At 34.7% G+C, this 24,509-nt stretch overlaps 1 protein-coding gene across 2 annotated transcripts in view; it reads left to right on the top strand.

Moving 5' to 3' along the window:
• The window catches only part of TRPM7 (transient receptor potential cation channel subfamily M member 7), a 120,703-nt gene that overhangs the window by 84,908 nt on the left and 11,286 nt on the right, over positions 1–24,509 (top strand). For both annotated transcript variants that reach the window (XM_059057877.2, XM_067029236.1), the window contains 15 exons: positions 314–488; positions 2,394–2,520; positions 3,588–3,772; positions 4,786–4,918; positions 5,727–6,442; positions 8,218–8,285; positions 12,692–12,788; positions 15,034–15,104; positions 18,353–18,387; positions 20,541–20,566; positions 21,846–21,896; positions 21,983–22,048; positions 22,672–22,955; positions 23,081–23,163; positions 23,737–23,942. In XM_059057877.2, coding sequence (XP_058913860.1) covers positions 314–488; positions 2,394–2,520; positions 3,588–3,772; positions 4,786–4,918; positions 5,727–6,442; positions 8,218–8,285; positions 12,692–12,788; positions 15,034–15,104; positions 18,353–18,387; positions 20,541–20,566; positions 21,846–21,896; positions 21,983–22,048; positions 22,672–22,955; positions 23,081–23,163; positions 23,737–23,942 — 2,323 coding nt within the window. The remainder of the gene's footprint in view (positions 1–313; positions 489–2,393; positions 2,521–3,587; positions 3,773–4,785; positions 4,919–5,726; positions 6,443–8,217; positions 8,286–12,691; positions 12,789–15,033; positions 15,105–18,352; positions 18,388–20,540; positions 20,567–21,845; positions 21,897–21,982; positions 22,049–22,671; positions 22,956–23,080; positions 23,164–23,736; positions 23,943–24,509) is intronic.

Below are 24,509 nucleotides of genomic sequence, written 5' to 3'. Positions count from 1 at the left end.
GCCCCTTATGTCTTTACTTCTTTAAAGTCTTCATGGACATGAGATAGGCAGACTCCAGTTTGAGCCTGTGATATGGTTCATTATGTAGAAGATGCCTATGACTTACTTACCTGATGTTACAGATCAGTTTTTACATAATTTCCTTGATGTTAAGGTTTATGTAGTAATGAGGTTCCTTGAATGCTAATGCTAGGAATAAAAAGAAACTAGAAGATTCAAGTTATCTACTGGAACATTAGAAACTTTTTTAAGATGAAGCATTGTCTTTGTGTTTAAATTCCCATGTATTTTAACAGTGTTCATTTTTTAACAGGTGGCCAACATGTTCTACATTGTAGTGATTATGGCTCTTGTATTACTTAGTTTTGGTGTTCCCAGAAAGGCAATACTTTATCCTCGCGAAGCACCATCTTGGACTCTTGCTAAAGACATAGTTTTTCATCCATACTGGATGATTTTTGGTGAAGTTTATGCATATGAAATTGATGGTAAGGATTTATGTGTACAAATATATCTTTTGGTTATTTCATATTTCAAAGTCAAAATTGCATTATAGTAATATTACAAATTTTCACAAATCAAACTGTTACCAACCTAAGTCCTCCCGTAATACATTAGTTAATCCCAGAAGAAACATAACAAAAATTAATTGAAAAAAAGTATTTCCAAATTTTTTTAGCTGCAAATAATGGAATCTGGCCTAAACTGGCTTACACAATAAGGACATATATTAGCTCACATAACAGAAAGTTCAGAGGTAGAGTTGTCTTTGGGATTGGTTAATTCATGCTAAGGACACATTCTTTTTCATCCCAGTCCTCTGTAATAAGTGTCTGATTCATACAGGTTTTCCTTTAGAATTGTAATACTCTGTCACAAGCAACAGGAGGAAAGAGACACTGTTTTACATTGGTTCTCTTCAGGGGAAAAAGTCCCTTTCCCAGATGCCTTCTATTGAACCTATTTTTTAATCTCATTAGCTCAAATTGGCTTCAGTCTGCCTGTCTGTAAACAGGGCAAGGGTAATGGAATTACATTGATTAGTTACTCTTGAATTGTAAAATTCAACTCTGAATACATTCTCTGCATAAAGCTATTCTATTGTTTTAGTTAAAAAGGCTAGATAACTTGTGGACATAGTTGATACTGCCAACTTTCAATGATGTTCTTCTGACCTTCACATTGAGTTATAGAATCTTTGTTAGTTTGCTCATGTTCTCTCTTGCTCTCTCTCTCTCCCATCTTACTTTACTCCTCCATCACCCCCATTCTGTGTTGCTCCTTACCCACCTATTTATAGGTGAGTAGATCAGGGGATGGTCACATAGTAGTCATCAGTTGTTATGAGATGTTGGTTAAAACAGTGAGGTTTTACCAGCCTGATAAAATTTTGTGTTTAATGGCTTCCTGTTTAGTGTCATTTCCAGGTGTTTATTGTCTGCTTTTTCTTATGTGGCTCTAGTTTAGTTATAAAGCATTGGATATAGTTTTTTACTCTCTTGTATTCTCTTTCTTGGGTATTTGCTTCATCAGACTAATCTGAATAGAGTGGAAATAGATTCATAAAATTTTTTAAGAGTGAAAGGACCTTATACATCAGTTTGCCCGTAAAACCATTTTATGTGAAAGGAATGATACAGCCATGATGAGAATTTCAATGATGTATATTTTTTAAAGGCTTACAAAACACCAGGTGCTAAGTGTATTATAAATATTTGTATAAAACTTGTCACTAATTCAAGATTATTTAATTCAAATCCTTGCCCTACTTGAATTTATTTTACTTTATAACTCTGGTGGGTATTAAAGCTCTTCCCTTCCTTAATTCAGCTGTGTTAATGGCTTCAGAAACATTTCAGATGAAGGCAATGAAATGCAAGGAATTCAAATCTAATCATTGTATATTTAAGAGGCACTTTAACCATTCCTTCAACCCTCCTTTGTGGCATAATAAGCTAAAGTCAGTAATCATTATGTTTGTAAGTTTACTATGAGTTTATCATACTCTTTTCTGGTTCAGTTATTTTTCTTATAGAAATGTGTGGGAGTTTTACTGGGAGTTTTTCTGGGAGTTTTACTCTTCTTAATGCTCCTCTGGCTAAAACCTACCTTGGAGGGTAGACATAATACAGAAATATATACTTCCTTGTATGGAGTAGAGTCGTAGAATAGTACCCACATCCTTCACAAAATTCTTCTTTTTTGGAATACTGTTAAGTTGGTGTTTGTATGGCTGCCTGCCCAGAAGCTTTTGCTAGAATCTGTGAAACAGATATGTACATAATCAAAACTTCCTTCAAACAAACGTACACACATATTGACTATAAGCAGTAACTGGTAAATTACTGTTTTAATTTTTTTTTTTTTTTTTTTTTTTTTTTGTCTTTCTCAAGTTTGTGCAAAGGATTCCAGTATCACTGACATCTGTGGTCCTGGGACATGGTTGACTCCATTTCTTCAAGCAGTCTACCTCTTTGTACAGTATATCATTATGGTCAATCTTCTTATTGCATTTTTCAAGTAAGAATTTTATTTGGTTGCTTATTGTAATGAGATCATTTAATATATAGTTCTTTTTGAAGGAACTATACAAAATTTAAAATATAAAGATTTTATTGAGGCTTAAACTACTAAAAATTATTTTTGAAAATTACAAATAAGAAAGCATGCATTTTCAAAATCAAATTAATTCTAAATTTGAGACTCTATGTTTCAACATGCAGTTCTTTTATAAATTTAATCTTTATTTGGTATTTATTACAAGGTGGCCAGGGAATACACATGCAATATACAAAACAGAAAGGCAAATAGAAAATTCTTCAGTAATCCCATTCTTAGTATTTTGGTATACATCCTTTTTATCTTTTATATATATGAACCACTTTTTCTTTTCAAAAATAATGTTCTTATATTTTGTATACTGTTTTTAAGCAAAACATGAATATTATCCTACATTAATAAATATCCCTCTCCAGTTTTTTAATGACTACTTCATATTCCATGATATAGACTGTAATTTTTAAGCCAATATGTTATATTGCTCCATTCAATTGTTTGTAATTTTTTATTCCCCAAAACCACATTGTGGTTAAATTTTTTATTAATCCTTATGTATATTTCCTTAGAGTGTTTTCCTAAAAGTAGAACTATTCAATATATGTATATTTCAGACTTCTTCTGTTTAAGTCAAAATAGGCCTGTGTCTCCAATCTCTGCTAACAGTAGGTATTTTTAATGGTTGCTAATTAGACAGTACATAAGAGTCTTGTTTTTATTTGCACTTATTTTGTTACTACTCAGATTGAATATTTCCTTCTGTTTTTGTCACATATAATTTAAAAAGCTTAAAATCATATTTTCTGCCTATTTTTCTTAGAGTTTATAATTAAGACCCTCAACAATATCAAACTTTGCCTTATACTGTTGCATGTATTTTTTTCCAGTTTCGCATTTGCCTTTTAGTCTTGTTTATGGTGGGGTACTCCTTTGAATCCTTGTTTAGAGCAGAATTACAATAAAATTTTAGTATTTAAAACTTTAAAATGTGATTAGCTAAGTTTGTTTATTTTTATTCTTTGTTATTCAAGCAATGTTTATTTACAAGTGAAGGCAATTTCCAATATTGTATGGAAGTACCAACGTTATCATTTTATTATGGCTTATCATGAGAAACCAGTTCTGCCTCCACCACTTATCATTCTCAGCCATATAGTTTCTCTGTTTTGCTGCATATGTAAAAGAAGAAAAAAAGACAAGACTTCGGATGGACCAAGTAAGTAAAATATATTAAAGCAAATGTTTTTATTTTGTCACTTATCAGTATTACACTGAAAGCTAAGTATTTTTTTTCTAATAAATAAATTTATTTATTTATTTATCTTTGGCTGCATTGGGTCTTCATTGCTGCATGCGGGCTTTCTCTAGTTGCGGTGAAGTGGGGCTACTCTTTGTTCTGGTGCGTGGGCTTCTCATTGTGGTGGTTTCTCTTGTTGTGGAGCAAAGGCTCTCGGCACGCGGCCTCTAGAGTGCAGGCCCAGTAGTTGTGGCACACGGGCTTAGTTGCTCTGCGGCATGTGGGATTTTCCTGGACCAGGGCTCGAACCTGTGTCCCCTGCATTGGCAGACAGATTCTTAACCATTGTGCCACCAGGGAAGTCCCTGAAAGCTAAGTATTAATTTTATTCAGAAGACTTAACTGGTTAATGTTATTGTAAAGACTTTTGTTGAATTTGCCTAAACATAAAAGAATTTAAAGTGCAATATGGCTATCTATAAAAGTAAATTTAGTATTAGACTTCCTTTTTGGTATGGCATCTCAATTCGGTTTTGTTAAAATGCTAGTGTAAACCACAACACTTGCCATTCTACAAACCATTTTGACTTCTGTGTAAACAATAACATTTTTAGTACATTCTGTATACTACGTGAGACATAATAAACTCTGCCTAAAATTTTACAGTGGCTTTTTATTCTACCAAATCAGTTCTTATATTCTTCTACCTGAGTATGTGAAGGAGAGGTGTGAGAGATAGATGGTGAAGGGTATTTTATAGGAAAAGGAGATTAGAAAAGGAGGAAGTACTGGAAACTGTTCCTGCAACATCACATTGTGAGTGAAGAAAGAAGTAGAAATACTTGTCTAGGGCTTTAGAAACACATCAGTAAAAAGAGAAAAAAAAATGCAGATGATTTACATAGCCTTATGAATTCTAAATAACATAAAACTCATGAGCTAAAGTTTATCTTGATGTCTCTGTTGATTTTTTTTTTCTTTTCCCTCCTTAGAACTTTTTTTAACAGAAGAAGATCAAAAGAAACTTCATGATTTTGAAGAGCAGTGTGTTGAGATGTATTTTAATGAAAAAGATGACAAATTCCATTCTGGGAGTGAAGAGAGAATTCGTGTCACTTTTGAAAGGTTCAGAAACTCTTTAATTATAACTGATTTTATGTCAGTGGGTTCTGTTAGTTATGTCTCTTACACATGGTCATTGTTCAATTTATGTTTGTCAAACAAGTAAGTTTAGTAATGGTTTTACATAATATATTGGGAGACAGTTCAGTTCTTTACTTCTAAGACTTCATGTAAGTCAGTCAGTCAGTCTCTTAATTGTTTTTTGACCCTTGTTGCAGAGGACAGAAAAGAGTTGGTGGAGAAAAGTTAAACTGTCTTAATTATTTTAAAACATGTTTCTTTCCATTAGTTTTGCTACGTTCTAAAAGTATATGGTATTTGTGTAGGTACAATAATGGTAATAGTAGTTTATGTGTATGTAGCTGAATACACAGTTTTGTGTTACTCTGATGGGAGAATAAATAGCCTATAGTAGTACAAAGTGTGTTTTAAAATCTTATATTTTTATTATAATAGGATTAGCACTTGATCCTTCTTTTTTTTTTTTTTTTTTTTTAAATATTTATTTATTTATTTATTTATGGCCGTGTTAGGTCTTAGTTGCCATGCGCAGACTCTTTGTTGCAGTGTGCAGGCTTCTGCCTAGTTGTGGCATGTGGGCTTCTTTCTAGTTGGGGCGTGCGGGCTCCAGAGTGTGCAGGCTCAGTCGTTGTGGTGTGTGGGCTCCAGAGCTTGTGGGCTTAGTTGCCCCGCAGCACCTGAGATCTTAATTACCTGACCAGGGATCGAACCCGTGTCCCCTGCATTGGCAGGCGGATATTTTGAAACCATAATTTTTAACATTTGTAAAACTCCTGTGTTTCCCTTACAGAGTGGAGCAGATGTCCATTCAGATTAAAGAAGTTGGAGATCGTGTCAACTATATCAAAAGATCATTACAATCATTAGATTCTCAAATTGGCCATTTGCAAGATCTTTCGGCCCTGACTGTAGATACATTAAAAACACTAACAGCCCAGAAAGCTTCAGAAGCTAGCAAAGTTCACAATGAAATCACACGAGAATTGAGCATTTCCAAACATCTGGCTCAAAACCTTATTGATGATGGTCCTGTAAGACCTTCTGTATGGAAAAAGCACAGTGTTGTAAATACACTTAGCTCCTCTCTTCCTCAAGGTGGTATTGAAAGTAATAATCCTTTTCTTTGTAATATTTTTATGAAAGATGAAAAAGATTCCCAATCTAACGTATCTGGTCAGGATTTACCTGTAATACCTCAGAGAAAAGAATTCAATTTTCCAGAGGCTGGTTCCTCTTGTGGTGCCTTATTTCCAAGTGCTGTCTCTCCTCCAGAACTGCGACAGAGACAACATGGAGTAGAAACCTTAAAAATGTTTAGTAAAAATCAAAAATCAGGCAGTTCATCTAATAGCATACCACATCTATCATCCCCACCAACCAAATTTTTTGTTAGTACACCGTCCCAGCCAAGTTGCAAAAGCCACTTGGAAACTATAACCAAAGATCAAGAAACTGTTTGTTCTAAAGCTGAAGAAGGAGATAATGTAGAATTTGGAGCATTTGTAGGTAAGTTTGGCAAACTGATATTTGTACATCAACATTATTTTTAAATTATAATTATCACCTTAGAAATAAAAATAAATTGCTAATTAATAAAATCATGTACTTGTGTGACAAGTGGACTACCTTTTCATAGAGTATAGTTCTAAAAATTTTTTAAGGAGTCAGAAGTCAGGGAAGTAGGTTGAATTGGGCTGTACTAGTTATATTAGCACATACCTCTTTGGTGCAACTTACTATAACAATTGTATGGAAGGCTTATTTGGACTCTGTCTTTTGAATTAAAGCATAGTCTCTTGAATTTGGTCAACTTTTGTTGAAAGAACTTGAATGATGTTTAAGTGTTGCAAGACAAAGGTATAGGGGAGGCTAGAAGTAACTGGAAAAGAGCAGTGTTTTATAAATAGGCTGACCATATAGTTTTTCATCCAAACCAGTACACTTTTGAGAGTGAAAGGGTGTGTTACTAATATTTACATTAGGATAATCAGGAAAGCCAAGACTCTACTTGGAAAATGAGTATTTATGGTCAACCTATTTATATACCCAGAGATCATTTCAGAAAGGAATGATTCATTCTTATACCTCACCTCAAATAAAATAAGGACTGAAAATATATTTATTTTGGCAATGATAACATGTTAATAACCTTGGTGAAAACTGTTTCAGTGAAGGAAGTGATAGAGGAAGAAGCCTGATTATAGTGAAATAAAGTACAAATGGGAGGAGTGAATGTAGAGTGACTGGTGGGGAGACTCTTAAAAGCTTGGCAATGAAGGCAAAAAGAAGGAACTAATATTGTCGTTTGTATGTTTAAGGTTTTATTTGTTTTGTTTTTAATGATGATGATTTTGTTATTTAAATGTTGACATTATGCCACGTGGAAGGAAAAGGTGAAGAGGGAATGCTTTGTAGAGCTAGCTAAGCCCCAAATATTTGTAGAATATAATGTTCTAACAACCTTCCTCTTAGATTATTAAAGATAAAAGTATTTAACAAAGAATTCTTAGAAAACAACTTGGGTTGTTCGTGGACATAACCAGAATGTTCCAAGGTTTGAAGAAGGCCCTCTGTCTCTTCAAGTTTGAATTTTTCCTTCAGGTGGCTTCCTAACTTCATCTTTAACATTTATATGAGCCTTCCCAGCCTAGGAATTTACCTAGTCACGGAACATGTATAGAGATGGTTCACAGAATGTTATGTCTATGTAAAAATCTCCACATTAGGGCCAACCCCATGGATTATCTAGGTGCTGAGCATGCTGATCTCTACTGCTAGGCTATTTGAGTTCACTGTGGGTTTATAGAGGCAACTTTTCCTACATAAAATCTATCCCAATTTATTTTTAAAAAACATATTTTAGTCTGTTTGTTAATATATTGCCACTGGTATGGATATGTAGATATAGATATGTATATGTTTGATGTCTATATTTATATGTAATATGTATATATATATATATAATAAATATAATGCTTTTTTAATTGAGAGTAAAAATGATTGTTCCCCCTCTTCTAAATTTCAAGCAGTTTACTTCGTATCACATGTTGGATTCTTTTAGGATCCTGTTACTGTAAACTTGAACTACTCATCTTCTCCAGCTTTTTGATACCTATTTTCAGTATTTATCAGGAAAGCTACAGGAAACTTCAGAGCCATCAAAACTACTTACAAGACAACATACATCACTTGTTTGAATAGACTAGGCAATGACATTATTTTGATAGAATTTTAAAAAACAAGTATTTTTTGCTGTAATCTTTTCTTTTTTCTTTTTTAAGGACACCGAGATAGCATGAATTTACAGAGGTTTAAAGAAACGTCAAACAAGATAAAAGAAATATTATCCGTAAGTAAATCCTTATAGCAGTGCGATTATTTTGCTATTTTGGCGTTTACTTCAAAATAGAATTAAACATATTTTTCAGGAAAAATAGTGTTAGCAAAAACCATCGTCAGCGTGAGAGTTCCAAATATTTGAAGCTTATACACAATTTGAAAAAAAGAAACAGTTGAGGAATATGAAAAAATATACAAATACCTTGCATTTTAAAACTGAAGTTAAAAAATCACCTATTTAACATTTCTCTTAAAAAATGCTTCTCCCTATATGGTTTCCACGGACTACTCATTGAGCTCAACTCTTTCCCAGGCCCCCAAATTAATTGGAATATAACCCTGATTCTCAAGGACCCTGTGGCCTAGCAATAAAAAGCTGAATATGCCAGTAACTACAGTATTGCATGCGAGTGTAAGATGTTCAATAAATGTTGGTTAAATGAGTTTTAAAGTGTACAGAACACCTAGCAAAAAGGTGTTTCCTGGCTGAAAATTTTTATTTCTTAACTGTTGCTTTCATAAATTACCAATAACTAATTTGAGCTTTAAGGGTAATAACAGCTACATCAAGATAATTAAGAAGACCTGGAAAAGTGCTAAGCTTCTCCATCCCTTAAGAACTTAAGTTGTGGAAATGATCAAGTGATAAATGCAACAGAAATAAAGTTTTTCCTAAAACTAAAGCCAAGGAAATGATAATGATATAATATAAGCTTTTATAAATGATTATTTCTCATATGATCTATAGTTAATTGTGAAATTACTGTCAGGACATGTTACTTATTACCCTACATCTAAAAGGTAGACTCAAGTGCATTTTTTATAATATAAATACCAACTTTTTTTTGGGGGGGGGGGCATGCCACTCAGCTTGCAAGATCTTAGTTCCCTGACCAGGGATTGGACCTGCACCCTTGGTAGTAAAAGCACAGAGTCCTAACCACTGGACCACCAGGAATTCCCCAACATTTGTATTTTTAATAGCATATATTTTGATTGAACTATTGTACTAAAGTGAATAATTTAATTTAATGTCTATTAACTAGATTTTGTTAACTTTGGATTTAATTGGTAACTATATGGAAATTGAGGTGTAGTGATTCCATGAGGTCCCTTTCTTTCCATATTTGCCTTTAAGTTTGTATTTCTTACCTCAAATAAGACCATCAGAATGATGTAAGAAATACGATTATGGAGTATTCAAAGATGCGTAAATGTCAGGTAAAGTCTCTTTAGTACTTGTGGGAGTCAAAAAGTTAACTTAAAATATACATATACATTTAGATGGAGGAAGTAGGTAAGATAAACTTACCATAAGACTAATTTGCATGATGTATTCTAATTCTGTGACATACTTTGAAAGATCTGAATTTTCCATTATAATGCTTACAGAGAAGGAGAGAACTAAATAAATAGGTTGAATGCATTTAGGTAGCATTAGCTGACACATGATGATGAAAAACAAGGGAAGAAGAAACGAATGAGAAAAAGTAATAAGTAGAAAGAAGAACTGACAAAGCTCTACCAGAGTTGGTTTTATAATTCTTAAAATGTAGACGTGATATGTCTACATTCCATATGGGATTTTTCTTGAACAGGTTTTAACTGCAGTGGATTTTACAGTAAATGAAGTGTTTTATGGACCTTTGTAACTTTTAATAGAGTTTTTTTATAATTTGAAATTATTTAAGTTTAATAAAATTTCTTATCACACTCTCTCCTATATGCAAATACCCTTTAATTAAAAATATGGACCTAGTATGTTATGTTGCTCAATTGTAGACTCTATTTGTGTCAGTGTAAGAGAGCCTAATGCCTCTTATTTTAGTCCTTCCTTATAGTATAATTAGTTGTTCAAGAGAGATGTACATGATAATTTGGGTAGTATATTTGTTCACTTTTTATTAGTGAAAGTAATTTTTTAAATGTTTAAATTTTATAGTTGGGTACTTGGTATCCTAGAATTTTAGAGATATTTATTGATACCTTTTAGCAGTTAATAATAAAACTTAGTAATAGGGGCATTAGTGCCTAAGTGGCATTTGACCCCAAGTTTGACTCTAAACCTGTACACTTGAATTTTAGCCAGGAAAATTCTGAGGCCTAGGAATGGATATGGAGAAAGTAAATCTTTGGAGTGATTATGACTTAGAGAATTGACATGACACCACAGTAAAAGGTTAGAACTGCTAACTAGCTGGAACTCTTAGAGTTGTCAAACTCATCATGTCAAAACCTCAAATTCACCATCATCTCCCCACTCAGCAGACATATTTCTTTTCCTCCTGTATTTCCTACCTCTGTTAATAGCATCAGCATCCTAGTTTACCAGGATAAACTTGCACTCTTACTTCTCCCTTCCAGTCAACAGCCAAGTCTACCTGGTTTTGCTTCCTAAATACTTTTTTAGTGTCTCTACTTTTCTCAATCCTTAGTTATAGTTACCCTGACTTAGGCTGTTAATTCTCTAATTTATATTTCATTGAACTTTTAAGGTATCTTTAACAAGGTGTCACAACAGCAGTTGAAGGAATTTGATGACACTCTGATGGCATTTTGCTGTTGTGAAGCACTTGATATATGGTGGGAAATCATTTATAATAAATGGATATTTCCTAATGGTAAATGGTAGATGTTAGGGTTTCCCCACAGATTGCACCTTTTAACAATGAACTTATTAAATGAACTTAAAACAGGAGTATGCTGAAAATTTTTAAGTGAGCAAATAACTTCCTGGTAAAAACAAGAAGAAATAACAAGTTTCTGTGAGTGGGAAGAAAAGTGGTGGCTATGTTTTAAATTTAACAACTGTGAGTACTTAGAGGAAGGACTGTAATAATAGAATAATGAGCTCTAGCTCATGACGGTTAGAGGTTTTGAGTTCTTGAACATTTGTGGGTTACACATCCCTTTGAAAATGTAATGAAAACTACAGACCACCTCCCCAGGCAAATGCACATATACAAATTTTTTTCTTTTAAAGTATAGAGTTTTACAAATACCTCGAAGCCCACTGATCAGTCTTACACTAGAATTACTATCAAAGATGGTTCTATGAAATTGATGTGTCATTTCATCAAAGAGTAAATATCAAGGAAAGTACTTAAGTAAAACAATCAAGAAATAGCTAGCACTGGTTCCAAAAGAAACAACTAAAATCAGAAAGGAAATCAGAGTTGTTTTGTGACAATAGGAAAAAGGTTAGCACTTTTTGCTTGGCTATATATCAATAAATCAGCTGTAATGTGAAGAATGTGAAACATCAAAGGTAGAAAAACTTAATTTTCTTGGGATGTTTAAGTTAAATTTATTTAATGAAAGTAATAGCTTACTGTGGTAGTAACATTTTAAATCTCATTGTTTCTGAGGGGTGGTAGAGGTTTGGAAATATTTTAAAGTTACATAGTAGTATGACCTGTGTATAGCTGAAAAGAAGAAACAGGGTGAAGGTATCAGATCTTCCGCATTAATTTAATGAATTTTGTTAGTTCATCTGGAAAAACAAATAGGTAAAAAGAAGAAAATGGGGGAGAATTAGTTGTTAGATACTAAAATATCTATACAGGTGGTACAATTGAAACATGAATATTTAGTGAAACATTTTGGTGACTCCAAAATAACCCTTCTACAAATACAAATTTAATAAGGGTTGGATTAGAAATTGATGAGAAAAGGAATGCATTGTCAGTAAACACACAAATTGGACAACTGGGTAGAAATTTGGAAACGTCTGTTTCATATCGCTTCATAAGCTCAGATGAATTCCAGATTTAACTATAAAAATTCAAAGTATAAAACAACTTAAGAAAATAGAAATATTAAGTCAGTAAAGCCAGGAGGGCTTTTAAAACAAATATTAAGGGAAGGATGTAAAGAGATGAGTACCTGAAAATATAAAGCATAGATAAAACAAATCTGAAAAAAATTGAAATTTGACAAATAACGACCAGATAGATCTTTGTTATACAAATAGCTTATACAAAGCAATAAGGAAGCTACCAAAACTCCCCAAAATAAATTTCACCTCCACTTCTTTACTCTCCAAAGAAGAAAGTATTGCTGTTTCAATTTTAGTGTAAAATAGTAGTTTTTTTCTTTTTAAGGTGGATTGATAAATGTTTTATTATTTTCCCTACAGTTTCCTCTTTTCCTCCAATTTTTTAAATGAACTTGTATTGCTATGAAAAAGGATTCATTCAGATGGATTTATGAACAATAAGCAAGTAGGGTGTTTTGATGGCAGTTTTTTGCAATTGACATTGAAGAAAATAACTGTAATTTGTAATATACCCCTTGGAGTCCAGGTAGATTAAAGCATATTGAGCTAAATAGATCCAGAGGCTCTTATACTACTGAGAGCAGTGATTTGAAATTTAGTTCAATTGTTTTATAATTGTATATATGTATAATATGCAGAATGATATTCCTTCTGAAAACACTCTGAAACATGTGAGTTCTCATGCTGGATTTACTGAGTGTCACAAAACTTCTATTCCTCTTCATTCAGAGCGAGGTGAGTATTTTGACTTCATGAATTATGCTAACAAACATACTCATTTAAGCTTTACAGGTATTTTATAGACATCATTAAACTTTAAATGTATTTTATGTATGTCACACACTTGAGCAGTGAATGTTTCAGAAGTCAGAAAATGAAGATTCTGGTCCATCGTTGTTCTTAACCTTGAATATACATAATCTGAACATTCTAATATTTTTCAACAAATTGTTTAGATTTAAAAGGTGAAAGGCGAAGACTCACTTTTTACAAATCTGCTGACTTTAACTTTTACAAATGAATCGGTTGTATTTTAATCTGTATAGTCATTTAGTCAACTTATTTTTCTGCTTTAACCTTTAAAAATAACTAATACATTTATTTGGTTCAAAATTAAAATACACACACAAACACACACACAAGCACTTTGAAAATCAGTCTCAGTCTCACTCCAACCCCATGTGTAACCACTGTTATTTTTGTTTTTTCTCTAGAGTTTCATGCTTATGTAGTCATATATGACAATAGTCTTTTTTACCTCTTCATCTTTTACACAAAAGGTAGCATACCATACATGTTGTTTCCATATCATGCTTTTTTGGGGTCATAGTTATATGCGTATAAATTTATTGTTATCTAACTTTTCAGTTATGTACATGTAATCTTTATAAGGTTCCTTAAGAAAAGCAGTACTTCCTTATTCCCCTCACCATCATTTCTCCTTTTATTCTCTTCAAGTTGGGTTTATTCCTGGAGTGCAAATTAGTTTAACATTCAAAAATATAAGGCATGATAGTAACAAATTAAAGAAGAAAATCATATGATTATCTTAATAGCTGCAGAAAAGGCTGAATTTGATGAAATTCAACATGCATTCATGATTAAAACTCCTAGCAAAGTAAGTATAGAATGGACTGTCCTTAATCTGAATAAGAGTATCTAACAGAAACTTACCACAGATACCATCCTTCATACTGAAATATTGAACACCCCAGAAGGAGGACAAGACAAGGATTCTATTTAACATTTTAGCCAAAGAAGAAAAGGAAGAAAAATAAATGGTAGAAGGGTTAGGAGGAAAGAAATAAAACTCACTATTTTTGGATAACATGGATATTATTTTTAAAGTTAGGATGCCTGTAATTTTATATCCTCGTATTTCAGTTTTAGGCAGTATCTGTTGACCTCCCACTAAAGAAGACAAGGATTGAGCTCTTCCCCACTGCTGTCCCCACCCCTCTCTGTTCCCTAGCCCACATGCATGCACAGATGTCTTTACCCTTTCCCACCACTGTAGTTATGTCATGATTTTGGTTAGATCAATACTGGATTCTCTGCTCTTTGAATAAATTTCTTCAAAATATTCAGTTTCATCATCTTGAAAAAGTTTTGCCCAGTCTCCTAATATATCTCAATCTGCTCTTTTTGCCCTCTATACTTGGAATGTTCTAAGATTTGCTTTCACCGTTCATTCTTTTGTTCTAAGATTTCTCTTCACTGTTCTTTCTGAGGTTTTCCTTTATTGTATCATGAGGTTGTAAATTCTAAATTAATTTAAAATTTAACATCCTCACTTTTTTTGGAAAATAGGCTTAATTCTAAAGTTTGTTTAGCATAAACAAGCAAAATGTGATAAAAGTGGCATCTTAAATGGAGGGAAAGATGAACTATATTTTTTCCATTACTGTAAAATTATGTTTATATAAGATTATTAATTGCAATATTGTTACAGCAAGAGATTGAAATCAGGTCAAATGTCCATCAATAGGAGTTTGGTTAAATAAATTATTGTATATCTATGTATGAAGTTCAGCATAATATTGAAGTAGAATAGAGAAATCCTCTGTGTACTGATATTGAAAGATCTCCAAGCTTAAAGTTAAAAAACCAACAAAAAACCTGAAGATATATATATTATACTAGCATTTATGGTAAAAAAAAAGAAGATTCAGGGGTATATATAGAAACACAAAATATCTTTGGAAGGATACACAAGAAATTTGGGAACAGAGGAAGAGCAAGACTTTTTTTTTCCATACTCTTTTATTTCATATTGCCTTTTCACAAAAATAAATTGAATAATTTTGATATCCTGTCAAGAGACCCGTGTATAACTCTTACATTCAGCAGTGTTGGGGAGAGGATAAGTTATCTTAGGAAAGTTATATTATGCCTCGAAACACTTTGTATTGGGTTAGTTGGTATTTAAAAAATTTTTTTTAGTTGTATAACTTTTTTATTTTTTAAAATTTTCTTTTAGTGGAAAGTAACAGTAGAAGGCCATCTATAGAAGACACTCATGAAGTAGATTCCAAAGCAGCTTTACTACCGGTTTGTACATTTCAATTAAACATGCATATTTTAAAATATTTATTAGAGAAGAGCTAAAAGATGGTGATATTTTATCTGAGATTATATCTAACTTTCAAAAATTTTTTAACATTAGAAAACTGACCTCAGTGCATAGTAGCAGTTATGAAAACTTTTTTCCTGTAGTGAATAGTCAGGAATTATTAAAGAAAAATGTATGCAGAAGAAAGGTAGGAATCTCTGTTTGAATTGAAGCTAATGATATAAAATTATTGCCAGCCAACTGGAGTAATATTTGATTTTACAAACACTCTTTAAAAGCAGACTTTGGCAACCAAGACAAATAGCTTGGGAGAAAGCAAAAACAATTGCTCCTTTCTAGTCAAGTATAGAAATTAGTGCTCATAATTATGATCCTGGATCATCAAGAACATATTAACTTGGCCCCATCCCCCTGGACTGAATGCTACACATGTACTCACACCCTCTTGCTTGCTCCCACGCTGTCAATCAAGGCAACCATGAGAGCCTGGAGGTTCTTCAGAAGACAAAGAGGTCATTCAACCAGGTGTTATCAGCCCCAGGTGGGGCAAGCAAAGGTGATGGAGAAGATTCCAGGAAGCTGCCAGAGCAGGCAGGGGAGAAATCCCAGGTTGTGCATAGAACTGGGCACTGTAAGTGGTTCAGTGTGCAAATGGGATGTGGATTCATCTCCGTGATAAACTGAAAGGGAAACCCCTTGGATATTCCAGTCAACGTATTTGTACACCAGTTTTTTTATTTTTAAATCTTATCCTGTTAGAAGCCTTTGACCTGCTGCTGCTATTGTTTCACTCATTTCCATCATCTTATGCAGAAAGGAAACAAGAGGATCTTCTAAGTCCAACAGATGCCCATTCTTTTTTTTAAAAAATATTACTGTATTTTTATTCATCTCATTTATGCATGTTCCTTTGTTGTGGCCGCAGCAAGGGGGTTGGGGGAGAGGAAACTTTCTTCACACATGCACAAAGGTTGTGATGTTTACTGAAGATGATGGGAAAAATTTTTCGACGCTCGCACCAGCTGAGGCCAGCCAGCAGTGAACCTTGGAAGTGAATTCCAGTGCCCAGAACCGGCCTAGCGTGGGGAGTGAGGAATCCATCCCCTCCCCGGCAGTCGTACCTTGCCCAGGAACATTTGAGAAAAGTATTGCCCAGTCTGCAGTCTGTGACCCTGAGTGGAGAAATGCTCACCAGGAGGATCAGGTCCAGCAAGGCATCCCGGCCTCCCAGTGATCCCAGTTTGCCCTGCTCACTCGCCTGCCGGTTGTCCCAGATGCCTATTCTTTTTTTAAAATATTTATGTATTTATTTGGCTGCATTGGGTCTTAGTTGCGGCACACGGGATCTTCATTGCAGCATGCGGGATATTTCATTGCAGCATGCAGGCTCAGTAGTTGCGGTGCTCGGGCTTAGTTGCCCTGTGGCATGTGGGATCTTAGTTCCCTGACCAGGGATCAAATCCACATCCCCTACATTGCAAGGTGCATTCTTAACCTCTGGACCACCAGGGAAGTCTCCCAGATGCCCGTTCTTATTAAAACATTTTAGAAGCCTGAAGAAAAAAAGAACATATTAACCATATTAACTTACATTGTGCTGTAAGGAGATAGATTGTATTATTAAAAATCATTTTATTAAAAAAATTATTTCAATGGGAAGGGGGTTTAGTGAGTGCAGAGTTTCACAGTAACAAATCCTCCTTTCTGGAAGGACTCATCCTGAACCTAAGCTGCACAGTTTTGCTACAGATAAGGTTCCATTGAAGATGACCTTACAATGCCAAATTACAAAACTTGTGGGAGCCAGCTTATACAAACAGTATTAGACCTCTGATAACTTGAGATAGTAGAATTATTGGTTACAGATTATAAAATAAGTCTGATTAAAGTCATTAAAAAGTATTATAGGGCTTCCCTGGTGGCGCAGTGGTTGAGTCCGCCTGCCAACGCAGGGGACACGGGTTTGTGCCCCGATCCAGGAGGATCCCACATGCCACGGAGTGGCTGGGTGCCTGTGCGTCCAGAGCCTGTGCTCCGCAACAGGAGAGGCCACAACAGTGAGAGGCCCGCGTACTGCAAAAAAAAAAAAAGTATTATAAATATTTCTAAAAAAGAAAAGATACTACTCAAAAATACTGGGAAATTTGGGAAAAATTTAAAATCTCAGTTGGGGGCTTCCCTGGTGGCACAGTGGTTAAGAATTTGCTTGCCAATGCAGGGGACGTGGGTTCGAGCCCTGGTCTGGGAAGATCCCACATGACACGGAGCAATTAAGCCCATGTGCCACAGCTACTGAGCCTGCGCTCTAGAGCCCACGAGCCACAACTACTGAGCCTGCGTGCCTAGAGCCCGTGCTCCTCAACAAGAGAAGCCACCGCAATGAGAAGCCTGCGCACCGCAATGAAGAGTAGCCCCTGCTTGCCACAACTAGATAAAAGCCTGCGCGCAGCAACAAAGACCCAAAGCAGCCAAAAATAAAATAAAATAAATTAATTTAAAAAAATGTCGGTGGGGGTTAAAATAACAGATTGGGCACAGCTGAATGGAGAATTTTGCTAAATTGGACCACAATGTAACAGAATTATAATTAGGTGGGAAATGTGTTAAATGTAAAGAGATGGAAAAATACCTCTGAATTGCCTTTGAGAGAGTAGACAATTTGAAGAGATTATAAATGACTTAGAATTTTCCAAATTGATGAAATATTTGAAGATTCAAATTCAGGAAGCATAGTTCCAAAGTGGGGAGGTAAAAATAAATCCATACCTAGAAATATAATTATAAAACTGCAGAATAAAGCCCACCACATACACAAAAGGGCTTCAATGAAATATGCCTGTTATTAGTGATTTCTTTGTCACAGTTTGCATGATTTTAATTTTTCTCTTTATACTTTGATGTGTTTTGGCAACAGGCACATATTTGTTTTCTAGAGTCATAGAAACAAATATGTATTTTAAGAAAATAAAATTGTCAGCAGACAATTACAGTTATGCTGTAGGAAATAACACTCATGAAATTCTTTATTCTACCTTGTGGAATGGCCTTATGGTAGCTTTTATACCAGTTTTTTATTTTATTAGTTCAGTTGTATAAAACAAATTCATATTAACTTTTCAACCCTTCATTCATCAAACATGTAGGATACAAAACAGAGGTAAACAGTTAGGCTTTATCTAGAGACTTTTTTCTTTAACTTTTTGTTTGTGTTTGTTTCTGACTAAAGGATTGGCTACAAGATAGACCATCAAATAGAGAAATGTAAGTAAGCCTTTTCTCATCGTTAGTGTGAAAAGTATCATAGGTATTGAATGTTGTTTTTTTCCTGCTCTTGGCATCATCTTTTTAACACTTCTTGAAATTATTGCTGATTATTTATTTTGTGATCTCCTGTCTTTACATAGAAGAGATTGGGGAATCATTTATTATAAGTTAATGTATATATTTAAATTTATGATTTTATATAGTTATATTAGTCATTATAACCACAACTCAACTAAAATTTTCATTATAATGATACAATTATGATTTTATTATTTAGTCCTGTTTCCAACTTGCTTTTGAATAAACTTGTTCAACAACTTAGTTTGACACTTTAGCTAATAATTTCTCTGCCCATCGTTCTAATCAACAAGCCTTTCTTCTGCTTTTGGAAAGCACTTTGATAATTAGAGCAGTAATACACAGTGTACATTAGAAAGCCTGCATACAGGAAGATCCACGAGAAAGCTGATGTGGTAATCCAGAACCAAAAGTAGAAACAAAAGGCAATCTTACAAGTAGTCATTCCCAGAAAGTGAAAATTTTCAGTACAGATTAAACATAAAGATAAAGAAGAATCAAAGATAATCTGTTTTCCGGCCTCGAAATTAGTATTTTAGGATTCCAAAGGACATTAAAAAAGAGTAATCTTCTTTTAACACCCATTTGATACTAGAAGCATGGTAAAGTTACTCTCCAATGTGAACTGCTTGAGAAGGGAAGCCAATTTGAGGGAAATTATTATATAGTATACAGTATTTTCCCTATTTCCTTCTCTGTATCAGAAATAGATGTGAATATATAGAGAAGAAAATAAACCAGGTGCTATGTGTGTATGCAGTTGTTCAAATTGTGTAGGAATCCTGGCCCTGAATGGCACTTGGAAGACCTATTTATAATCAGACCTCTTCAGAGAATAATGTCTTTTATAAGTAGAACTGTAGGATTTAAATGCAGAATCAGTACTTAAAGTTGAAGTTAATTCAGCTAACAAGAGAACATTGAGTTACAGAATGCTGACCCATAGAAGTACCCAGAAAGGTGGAGTTGGTCAGTACTCTTTGGGTGCTAAGAGTGGTTTATCAGCCGTAGACAAAGGGCTGAGGCTAGGGTCAAAGTATTTCCTATAGGAAATATTTATGTTACTAAGGTGAAAGCCAACAGGAAATATCCAAATCAGATAGAGTGTAAGAGCTAGAAAGAGATTACCAAGGTCTCCTACTCAAGTGGTCCTTTCTGGATCTAGTTCTTTTAGTCCTGAGCAAGGCCACATAACTATATAATGGGAGAGCTAAGCTTCTGATCTATTTTTCTTGATTCCCATTCCCCTTTCCTTTCCACTACACTTGTCTCTAATTTGCACTGGAATCTTTGGGATTAATAGAACCTACAGGGCTTCCCTGGTGGCGCAGTGGTTGAGAATCCGCCTGCCGATGCAGGGGACATGGGTTCGTGCCCCCGTCCGGGAAGATCCCACATGCCGCTGAGCGGCTGGGCCCGTGAGCCATGGCCGCTGAGCCTGCGCGTCCGGAGCCTGTGCTCCGCAACGGGAGAGGCCACAACAGTGAGAGGCCCGCGTACTACAGAAAAAAAAAAAAAAAAAAAAAAAAAAAAAAATAGAACCTACACTTGGTACCAGTATATGTTGTTATAAATAAATATATTCTTGGAAAAAAATTTTTTTCAACATTAGCAATTGAATTTTGCAAAATGATATATAATTGCTGTTCTCTCTGTTATTTGCCCATCAATTCTGTTGAAGTATTTTTAGAATCCTGCAAAGTCATTTTGAGGCATTATTAAAGTACTGGAATGAATCTCCACAAGTAGAGGAGTCATGGAATATTTTACTATATTAGTACTGAACCTTCAGTTTGGCATCAAACTACTAATAATATTTATGTAGGCATAAATTGGAGGTAAAAGTTGTTGATAAAGTATATGCATATGGATTTATACATATCCATGTATGAATTTGGTACAAGCTTAAGGGAAGTGGCAAATATTCAAACAAAAGTGAATCTGAATCTCAGAGTTCCTTTAATAATGTTATATTAAATAACAGTAACTTCATAAAATAAAAAATTTTGTGGTAGCCAAAACTAATTTTAAGTTACTAAAATTGTAACTTTTATTTTTTGTTGTTTCTTTAGGCCATCTGAAGAAGGAACGTTAAATGGTGAGTCTGTGTGGTAGATTTAACATGAAAAACTGAGGATTGTATATGATCTACGTTAGCAAATACTACATTGTCCTAATTAAGAAATTTTAGACTTCATACTTGAAAAAGCCAAGGTAGTAGAAAGTTCTCCCCTCAGCTTGTTTCTCTTCATTATAAGTGTTTCACAAATCCAAGAACTCACCGTGTGAATGATGATCGTTTTACAAAAGTCTCCCCACTCCCCTTCATCCTTGCTACCCAGACTGCTTCTTCCCTTATATTCCCTGTGTTAGTGAATGGTACTCTTTCAGTCGGCTAGGTGAAACCTGAGCAGGGGGTATTCTTGACCCCCTTGACCTTGCACACACAAAGCCTTCTTCCTCTGAGATATCCTTCAACCTTTCTTCAACCAGGAGACATTTGGTACCCCTCCTCTACAGTCCTGTATTGTGTGCATGTGTGAGAACACACATGCACGTACACACACATACACACACACACACACACACACACACACACTATATTTTATACCTCTCACGCAATGATATAACTGTTAACTAGCTTTCTTCTTCTGCAAGACGATAGGTTCTTTTTCATTTATATTCTAGAAACTTAACACAGCAGGTTCAATTTATTCTCCATCTTTCTCACTGCAGTTAAAAAGTGAAGTCCTCAGGAGTTCCCTGGTTGCTTAGTGGTTAGGATTCTGGGCTTTCACTGCCATGGCCCCAGGTTCAATCCCTGTTTGGGGAACTGAGATCCTGCAAGCCACATGGTGTGGCCAAAAAAAAAAAAAAAGTGAAGTCCTCACAGAAACTAACACAACATTGTAAATCAACTATACTTCAATAAAAAAATAAAATTTAAAAAAAAGTAAAGTCCTCAGATATACTTAGAGGTGGAAGAGGGGCTTTTTTGTTATTTTATATCTTCTCATGGTCAACCCATTAAAATGGTTACAGGGCTACAGCTCCACACCCCAAAGGTCTGACACTTTTCTTTTTGAGTAGGGAATAAGGGAAGAATGCAGTTTATAACAGGAGACTGTGAACCATCATGTGCTTTTTCCCTTCCAGGTGTCATACTACACAGTTACCACTAATCTGGCATAATGAAATAGGGTAATAAAGCACATGATGGACATAATTTATTACTTGTTTTTTTTTTTTTTTTTCTGTTTTTGTGAACAGAACTTACATGAAGGAAACTTGGGGTGATTAAATGAGAATGCTTGAACAAAAATTTATGCTGCATTAATACTTTTAAAAGGGTCTCATTTGTTTATTTACCGTTTTAGGTCTTGCTTCTCCATTTAAACCAGTTATGGATACAAATTACTATTACTCAGGTTAGTAATAGTAAATATTAAAAACAAAATTTAGTAGTTCTTTGAGCTTTTGGGGATTTCATTTTTTCTCTCTCATTTTTATGCAGCTGTGGAAAGAAATAACTTGATGAGATTATCCCAGAGTATTCCCTTTACACCTGTGCCGCCAAGAGGTAAATTCAAAAAGTAAAGAAATAAGAGGGAAAATAAACCCTTAATTAACATGTGGTTTTAACTGTAATATAGAACATGGGTGGTGACAGAAAGAGGAAGGATCACATTAAGAATTGTTAATTTCATATAAATTTTAATCAGCCTGATTACTACAATATTCAGGTATGTTTAAACTGAAGGAAGCATCAGAAGTATTGATTTTCTCTATTTCTGGCATATCGGAAGCAGTGGTGTGTTTTAATTCAGAAGAGCTCTTGATCCGTAGTTTAGCAATGAAAGCGTTGATTAATTTATATTATAGGGTTTGTGGAACAGATCTAACCTCCTGTTAAAAAGTTTATCTTAGAAGTGTTTAGAAGTCTAATTGCTTTCTAAAAGGTTTTTCTTGAAAATTTTCACGATTTCAAAAATGTTTATTATTACCAAATACAGATGAATTTAGAGATACTAGATCCTTGGTTTCTGAGTATTTCTTGCCCTTAAACTTCTTTTATAAAACTACAGCTTAGTCCATCTCATCTTCTATTCCTCACTTAATCTTAACCAATGATACCTGCTAATTTCTACCTTGTGATTTTCAGAGTCATACTTTGACCTTAAAATATGTCTATTCATGTTGCAGGTGAGCCTGTCACAGTGTATCGCTTGGAAGAGAGTTCTCCCAACATACTGAATAACAGCATGTCTTCATGGTCACAGCTAGGCCTCTGTGCCAAAATAGAGTTTTTAAGTAAAGAGGAGATGGGAGGAGGTTTACGAAGAGCTGTCAAAGTACAGTGTACTTGGTCAGAACATGATATCCTCAAATCAGGACATCTTTATATTATCAAGTCTTTTCTTCCTGAGGTGGTTAATACATGGTCAAGTATTTATAAAGAAGATACAGTTCTGCATCTTTGTCTTAGAGTAAGTGCTAGTGAATGCATACAGTGAAGCATTATTTGAGCTTAATGTTTTCACTTCTAAAGTATGATAAATCAAATAATCTTAATTTCAGTGTTGAACGAGGGTTTCTTTTTTCTGTTCCGTAGGAAATTCAACAACAGAGAGCAGCACAAAAGCTCACATTTGCCTTCAACCAAATGAAACCCAAATCCATACCATATTCTCCAAGGTAAATCTTTAAAAATTTTTGAGATCTTTTAGTGTTATGTGTATAGCATTCTCTTTTGACCTTCATTATTGATGCTGAATATTTCATTATTTACCCATTTTAAAGATGGATTAGAATTTTATTAAGAAAACTACTAGTATAGGATAAAATGACTAAATTGAGCAGGAACCTTTCTGAGGGCACTGAACTTGAGTTAAAAAATATGAATAGGGCTTACCTGGTGGCACAGTGGTTGAGAGTCCTCCTGCCGATGCAGGGGACACGGGTTTGTGCCCCGGTCCGGGAGGATCCCACATGCCGCGGAGCGGCTGGGCCCATGAGCCATGGCTGCTGAGCCTGCACGTCCGGAGCCTGTGCTCTGCAACGGGAGAGGCCACAACAGTGAGAGGCCCGTGTACCAAAAAAAAAAAAAAAAAAAAAAGTGAATAAGTGTAGCTGGTTGCAGAGCTGAAAGAATTATATATGGCATAGATTGTGTATTGGTTAAGATTAAATCAATAAACATTGTCATTCGGTTGTTTATCATAAAAATAAAGAAAACTACTAGTAATATCTATAACTGTTCTTCATAAGGTTCCTTGAAGTTTTCCTGCTGTATTGCCATTCAGCAGGACAGTGGTTTGCTGTGGAAGAATGTATGACTGGAGAATTTAGAAAATACAACAACAATAATGGTGATGAGATTATTCCAACAAATACACTGGAAGAGATCATGCTAGCCTTTAGCCATTGGACTTACGAATATACAAGAGGGGAGTTACTGGTACTTGATTTACAAGGTAAATTTATTAAAATATTGCTAAAAGGGAATTATGCATTAGGTTCTCATCTATTCATGTGTTATGAGCAATATACAGAAATCTGCTAATTTATGGGTAGGTAAAATCTTAGGTCAGCAGAAACTGTTAAAAAAGCAAGTCAATAACAGCCATAGTATATAGTCATCAGGGCCCTGAACAGTAGGATGCTATCTTAATTGTTATTTAGGTAATACAGATGTTTTAATAAGCAAAAACATGTGAAATCCCCTATTCCAGTCATAGATCAGTAGCCTTAATTTCTTTAAAAGTATAAAGACCGGGCTTCCCTGGTGGCGCAGTGGTTGAGAATCCACCTGCCAATGCAGGGGACACGGGTTCGTGTCCCAGTCCGGGAAGATCCCACATGCTGCGGAGCAGCTGGGCCCGTGAGCCATGGCTGCGGAGCCTGTGCATCCGGAGCCTGTGCTCCTCAACAGGAGAGGCCACAACAGTGAGAGGCCCGCGTACCACACACACACAAAAAAAGTATAAAGACCATTTCTTTAAAACAATAACAACTATCTGTATTGTTCCTGGTGTTTCTGT

Source organism: Kogia breviceps, chromosome 3 (genome assembly GCF_026419965.1).
Source record: "Kogia breviceps isolate mKogBre1 chromosome 3, mKogBre1 haplotype 1, whole genome shotgun sequence".
NCBI lineage: Eukaryota > Metazoa > Chordata > Mammalia > Artiodactyla > Physeteridae > Kogia > Kogia breviceps.
The sequence above is the reverse complement of the archived record's forward strand: the minus strand, read 5'-3'. Positions and strand labels throughout refer to the sequence as shown.